Raw genomic sequence first — 7,152 nt, forward strand, 5'->3', positions numbered from 1 at the left:
GACATCTTTCTATACTATAATTTGAGAGAGTACGAGTTTAAATTTTATACACGTCAAACACTCGTCAAATTTTTGGCGTCGTTGCCGGGGATTGGCAACATCTACTTCAGATTAATTATTTTATTATTAATTTGAGAACTTGCTATTATTATTATTATTATTATTATATTTGTTTTTTGCTACTATAACTATTGTTACCAATAATGTCTTTCTAGTTTTCTCTTATTAACAATACTACTACTTACTGTTTTCATATCATTTTCTTTCTTCATATTTTATATTTTTATTTTACTCTACAGTATCGTACTATTGCTTTTAGGATTAGCTAGCTCTTTTCATTAAAAAAATAAAATAATTTGCTTTAAGGATTTCAGGTAGTTTGTGACCCGCTCTTCTACAATAGAGTTAGCGAGTTATGACCCATAAATTGAAAAATCCCTTCGATTGCACAGGAAAGGACAAACATCATCCCCTCAAAGCATAGCTTGTTAAGAAATGGAGAACGAAGAACTTAACAACAACCAACTCCCGCCACATCAAGTAGAAGAATAGTTTGATGAGGTAGCTCCACGATGTGATAAAATACTCAAAGATTATGCAAGGCCAAATCATTTTGAAGGAGAATCAAGTGTGAGAAGACCGCCAATTGCAGCAAACAACTTTGAAATTCGCACAGGCTTGATTCAAACCATTCAACAGTCATGTTAGTTTACCGGTGATGCGAGTGAAGATCCTCACACCCATCTAATTAATTTTCTTGAATTAGTTAAAACTTGCGGATATAATGGAGTCACAACAGACGTTATCAGGTTGCGGCTTTTTCCTTTTTCATTAAAAGGTGAAGCCAAAATATGGTTGCGAAGTCTGCCGAGAGGTTCAATCACTACATGGGACCAAATGACTCAGAAATTTCTTAATCAATATTTTTCACCTGCAAAAACATTTAAAATGATGCAATAAATCAATAATTTTGTGCGGACAGATACTGAATCTGTATATCAAGCATGGGAACGATTAAAAGTAATGTTAAGAAAATGTCCATATCATGGTATCCAAGATCCTTACATCTTATATATTTTTTATCATTGTCTTAAACCCTCTGCTAGAAATGTTATTGATGCAGCATCAGGAGGATCCATAATGAGCAAAACCACTGCAGAAGCCATGCAATCTCAATAAAATTTCAGAAAATGTTGTTCAATGGCCCTCTAACATAATGATTGTTAAGAAAGCAGCATGAGTCAATCAAGTTGAAGCTTGAAATTCATTAGCGCAACATATTGCAACTCTAATACAAAAAGTTGAGGCTTTTCATGCAAATACTCAATCATCATCTCAATATGAGAATTGTGATGTTTGTGGAGGTAATCATCCTAATCATGAGTGTCAAGCTTCAACGCAAAATGAAGAATAAGTAAATGTTATTGGTTATAGAACCAGTTATCCATTCGGTAGTCCTATGGCATAAAAGCATCCGGGATTCCAATGGAGTAACCCAAATGGTGCTGAAAATCCTCAAAGATTTTTCAATAAAAAACAACGGGCATAGGGACCACATGGTTTTCAAAATAAAAATATAGGACAACAAAATTTTCAGCAATATCAACAACAGCCCCAAAGAGCTAATCAACAAAGCCTTGAAGACATGATGTACAAATTCATTAAAGCTACAGACGAAAAAGTTGAAAGTCAAAATTCAGTAATCAAGAATTTGAAAATCCAGATGAGCCAATTAGCAACCCTCATGTCTGGGAAAATAAAAGGTGCTCTACCAAGTAACACCGAGAAAAATCCAAAGGAACACCTCAAAGCCATCTCTCTGTTGTTAGGTAAAACTCTTGATGATCCATATGTAGATAGACAAGGAAAGCCACAAGAAGTGAAACAGGTAAATGAAGGTGAGAATAAAAGAGACTATGAACTTCTAAAAGAACAAAAAGATAAAGAAAAAAAGGTACAAGAAAATGAATTGATGACAAATCCTTACTTTGTACCCCTCCCCTTTCCCCAAAAGCTAAAAAGAGAAAAACTTGACAAACAGTTCTCAAAGTTTCTAGAAATTTTAAAACAACTTTACATTAACATACCTTTTACATATGCTTTGAAGCAAATGTCGGCATATGCTAAATTTCTTAAAGAAATTTTGTCAAGTAAAAGAAAATTGGAAGAAGTTTCAGTAGCTAAGCTTACAGAAAAATATAGTGATATACTTCAAAATAAGCTTCCACAAAAACTTGGTGATCCAAGCAGTTTTACAATTCCTTATACTTTGGGAGGTGCTCACTTTAAAAAAGCATTATGTGATTCAGGTGCTTCAATAAATCTAATGTTTTTTTTAATTTTCAGAAAATTAGAACTTGGTGAAATGAAGGACACTGTTGTGTCTCCACAGTTGGCTGATCAAAGTACTAAAAAATCGAAAAGAATACTTGAAAATGTCCTCGTTAGAGTTGATAAATTTATATTTCCAGTAGATTTTATAGTACTTGAAATGGAAGAAAATATTGATGTACCATTGATTTTAGGCAGAACATTTCTTGCAACAGGAAGAGCAATAATTGATGTCCATCAAGGACAATTAATTTTGCGAGTTGATGAGGAAAGAGTGATTTTTGATATGCAGAAAATAATAAAATATCTTAAGGATGAGTCATCATCATTTTGTTTTCAAGTTGATTTGTTGAATGACCTTGCAGATGAATATAAAGATGAATATTTGATTACTGATTCATTGGAAAGATGTTTGACAAATTCAGGTACCACAAATGATGATGACATCACAATGAGAAAAGAAGTTGAAATACTGGAAAAAGAATCTGAAAATGAGAAAGTCTCACTAGAAGAAGTTCAACAAAAAATTGAACTCAAAACTCTTCCTTCTCATTTGAAATATAGTTTTCTTGAACCTGAATTATTTCGTCTTTTTTTACTGCATAACATGAAATAAAACTAATGCAGGTATTAAGAGGATACAAAAGAGCCTTTGGATGGACTATAACTGACATCAAAGGAATCAGTCTATCTATTTGCACGCATAGGATCCTTATGGAGGATAATTACAAGCCAATAGTCCAACCCCAGAGGAGACTGAACCCAACAATGGAAGAAGTCGTCAAGAAATAAGTAGTAAAACTTCTAACGACATGTATCATTTATCCGATATATGACAGCTCTTGGGTAAGTCCTGTGCAGGTAGTACCAAAGAAAGGAGGTATGACCGTAATAAAAATTAAAAATAATGAACTCATACCTACTAGAACAGTCACAGGATGGAGAGTCTGTATTGATTACAAACGACTTAATGATGCCACAAGGAAATATCATTTTTCTCTGCCTTTTATTGATCAAATGCTTGAAAGAGTTGCAAGCCATGGTTTTTATTATTTTCTTGACGGATATTCTAGGTATAATCATATACCAATTGCTCCAGAAGATCATGATAAAACCAAATTCACATGCCTCCAAGGTACGTATGCTTACCGAAGAATGTCATTTGGACTATGTAACGCTCCTGCTATATCTCAACATTGCATGTCGGCAATTTTCTTAGACATGACTGAAAAGTTTCTTGAAATTTTCATAGATGATTTCACACTTTTTGGTAAGACATTTGAAGATTGTCTCTATTATTTAACGTTGGTGCTTAAAAGATGTGAAAAGACAAATTTGGTTCTTAATAGGGAAAATGTCACTTCATGGTAACAGAGGGAATTATTTTAGGACATAAAATTGCTGCTAAAAGAAAAGAAGTTGATAAGGCTAAAATTGATCATATAGCAGGATTACCCTCTCCTACCACTGTTAAAGGTATTTGAATCTTCTTAAGGCATGCAGGTTTATATAGAAGGTTTATAAAAGATTTTTCAAAAATTTCAAACCTCTGACTGACCTACTGATGAAAGATGTGAAGTTTGAATTTTTAGATAATTGCAGGAAAGCATTTGAGATTCTCAAGGAATATTTAACTAATGCTCCAATTGTTGTTTCTCCTGATTGGAGCGAACCATTTGAAATAATGTATGATGCAAGTGATATAGCAATTGGAGCGATATTGGGACAAAAGAGAGATAAGATTTTCAGGCTTATTTACTACTCCAGTAGAACCCTCAATGAAGCTCAAAAGAATTGTGCCACAACTGAGAAGAAGCTACTTGCAGTAGTATTTGCATTTGACAAATTTCGTTCCTATTTGATAGGAACGAAGGTTACATCATTCACTCATCATGATGATTTAAAGTACCTCTTAGCAAAGAAAGATGCTAGACCTAGATTGCTAAGATGGATACTTCTTTTGCAAGAATTTGATCTTGAAATAAAAGATAGGAGAGGTTCAGAAAATCAGGTAACTGACCATTTATCACGTTTGAAAAATCCTCCAACGGAGACAACAAATATCAAGGAGGAATTTCCTGATGAGCATGTCTATACAATCATAACAATTGTAAATCAACCACCTTGGTTTGCTGACATTGCCAACTACTTGGTTGGAGGGTGGATCCCAAAAGTTTTTTCTTGTTTAAATAAGAAATAAGATATTATTTTTGGGAAGATCCTTAGTTGTTTAAATTTTGTGCAGATGGCATGATTAGGAGATGTGTACCAGAAACAGAAATGAAAAATATCCTAAGCCATTGTCATGATGGAGCGGTAGGAGGACACTATGGAGGAAGACGAACAGCCGCAAAAATGCTTGAAGCTGGTTTTTCTGGCCCACTTTATTTAGAGATGTAAGAAATTATGTCACCACTTGCGACAAATGCCATAGAAGCGATGCATATAAAAATCATCTATTGCAGCTTGATGAATTGGAGGAGTTCAGACTTGAAGCATATGAAAAGGCTAAATTGTACTAAAGAAAAGACAAAAAATAGCATGATAACATCATTCTCCATACGGAGTTTACAGTTGTAGACCAAGTTCTTTTGTACAATAGCTAGTTGAGATTATTCCCGGAAAAATATCACGACCCAAATACTTAACTAGTCGTGATGACGCCTATCGTGGAACTAGGAAAGCCAACATTCTCAACATGCTTTCAATATATAACAAAAGTGAGCTAAAACAATTAAACTAACTAAAGGTTTAGATAATAACAGGGTAAAAAATAAAAACACAAGTGCAGAATGATAGCCTGATATCGGGGTGTCTCTAAGTCATGAGCATCTAACAACCAATCTAGAAACATAGCCTACTACAGTCTGTGCCAAATGCCAATACAAGAGAGAAAAGATAATAAGAAAGGAGAAACAAGGACTGTGGATGCTGTCATCTACCTCGTTAGTCTCTGATAATCAGCTCGCACACGAACTCAGCGACCGCTAGAACCGTACACACCTGGATCTGCACATGAAGCACAGGGTGTAGCATGAGTACAATAAACTCAGCAAGTAACAAAATTAAATAAGGAACTGAGAAGCAGTAACGAGCTATAAAAACACAGTTCATTTCAAAAGTTTTCAGTAAAGAGTGAACATGATTTCAAATCCGGTGGTATAAGTCAAATCAGTTCGAGCTCATGTAAAACAGATATAAATCTTTCAGAAATTTTACAACAACAGATAACAACTAAGTGCCACAATAAATAAAAGCAAGTACAACCTCTCAAGGCAGCAGTCACTCAACCTATCTCAACAACTCATACTCTTGGCCTTCATCCCTCAATACATACTGCGCTCACTGGGGGTGTACAGACTCCGGAGGGGCACCTTCAGCCCAAGCGCTATATTGTTGCGGCGTGCAGCCCGATCTAATATTGTTACGGCATGCAACCCGATCCAATATTATTGCGGCATGCAACCCGATCCAATAATATATATATATATATATAGCCCGGAGGCTTGTTGCGGCGTGCAACCCGACCCATATACCTCACAGCTCGCAGCTCGGCACTAAGGCCTTATCTCAGTCACTAACCTCTCCAGCCCCTCGGGCTCACAGAATATCATAATAATCAGCCCAAACAGAGAATACAACAAGTATTAACAGGAAATGAGAGGGAACTTCGATATAACACACAAGTAAGACTGTGACTGAGTACAAGACAGCAATTAGCAGTCAATTCAACAAGTATATGACTGTTGCGGGTCCCAACAGTGATATTATATGGTCTAAGCATGGTTTCTAACATGAAAGGCAGTCAATTGCTCAAAGACAAGGAAAAATAAGAAATAACAATAGTTATTCGACTTTTCAGTGTCACGGGACGAACAAGTGATAATCTCTCACGGTGCACGCTCACACGCCCGTCACCTAGCATGTGCGTCACCTCCAAATATTTACATCATACCAATTCTCGAGGTTTCATACCCTCAAAACTAGATTTAAAACTGTTACTTACCTCAACCGCGTAGAAATCCTACTCTGAAATGCCTTTGCCTCTCGAATCAACCTCCAAATTCCCCGAATCTAGCCACAAACAGTACGAGATAATAAATATTGGCTAAAAGGATCAATTCCACAAGAAAACTACTAAAATATGGTCCAAAATCTAAAATCGACTCAACCCGCCCCCGGGCCCACATCTCAAAACCCGACGAAAGTCACAAAATTCGAAAGCCCATTCACTCACGAGTCTAACCATACCAAATTTATCAAAATCCAAACTCAATTGCCCCTCCAAAACCCCAAAATTCACTCTCAAATTCCCAAGCCCCAATCTCCCAAATCTCACCTCAAACACTCACTAACTAGGTGTAAGAATCAGTGGGGAAACACCATTATTGAAGATAAATAGGCACAAGGAACTTACCTCAGTGATTACTCTGAAATCTCTCTCAAAATCCCCAAAATCTGAGCTAAAAAATGATGAAAATTGTGAAAAATCTCGAAGTCTTCTATTTATAGGTTCTGTCCAGACTTCTCGCACCTGCGACTCCATTTCCTATGATCAAGTGACTGCATCTGTGCTCTTCCTCTGCTCATACGATCCTAAAATACTTCCTCCGCTCCTACGATCAAGTGACCGCATCTGCGCTCTTCGCGAGTGGGAGAACTACATCGCACTTGCGGTCCAAACTTGCACTTGCGCCCCTAAATCCGCTTCTGCGACCATTGCATTTGCGGGAATTCCATCGCACCTGCGTCCTCTGCCCAGATCCTCCTTAGCCGCATCTGTGGCTCCTCCTTCTCTTATGCAGGCTCGCACCTGCGGTT

The 7,152-nt window shown here is 36.5% G+C and overlaps 1 protein-coding gene and 1 non-coding gene across 2 annotated transcripts; one reads left to right on the top strand and one right to left on the bottom strand.

Moving 5' to 3' along the window:
* Nucleotides 1-945: 945 nt before the first annotated feature.
* LOC117274757 (small nucleolar RNA R71) lies at nt 946-1,052 on the bottom strand. The gene has a single exon (XR_004504945.1). It is a non-coding gene; the product is annotated as a small nucleolar RNA R71 (small nucleolar RNA).
* Nucleotides 1,053-1,645: 593 nt separating this feature from the next.
* LOC138893555 (uncharacterized) lies at nt 1,646-4,531 on the top strand. The gene is made up of 3 exons (XM_070178180.1): nt 1,646-2,830; nt 3,681-3,807; nt 3,924-4,531. Exons 1-3 carry the CDS (start codon nt 1,646-1,648, stop codon nt 4,529-4,531), a joined length of 1,920 nt encoding a protein of 639 aa, XP_070034281.1.
* The last annotated feature ends 2,621 nt before the right edge of the window (nt 4,532-7,152 follow it).

Source organism: Nicotiana tomentosiformis, chromosome 6 (assembly GCF_000390325.3).
Source record: "Nicotiana tomentosiformis chromosome 6, ASM39032v3, whole genome shotgun sequence".
NCBI lineage: Eukaryota > Viridiplantae > Streptophyta > Magnoliopsida > Solanales > Solanaceae > Nicotiana > Nicotiana tomentosiformis.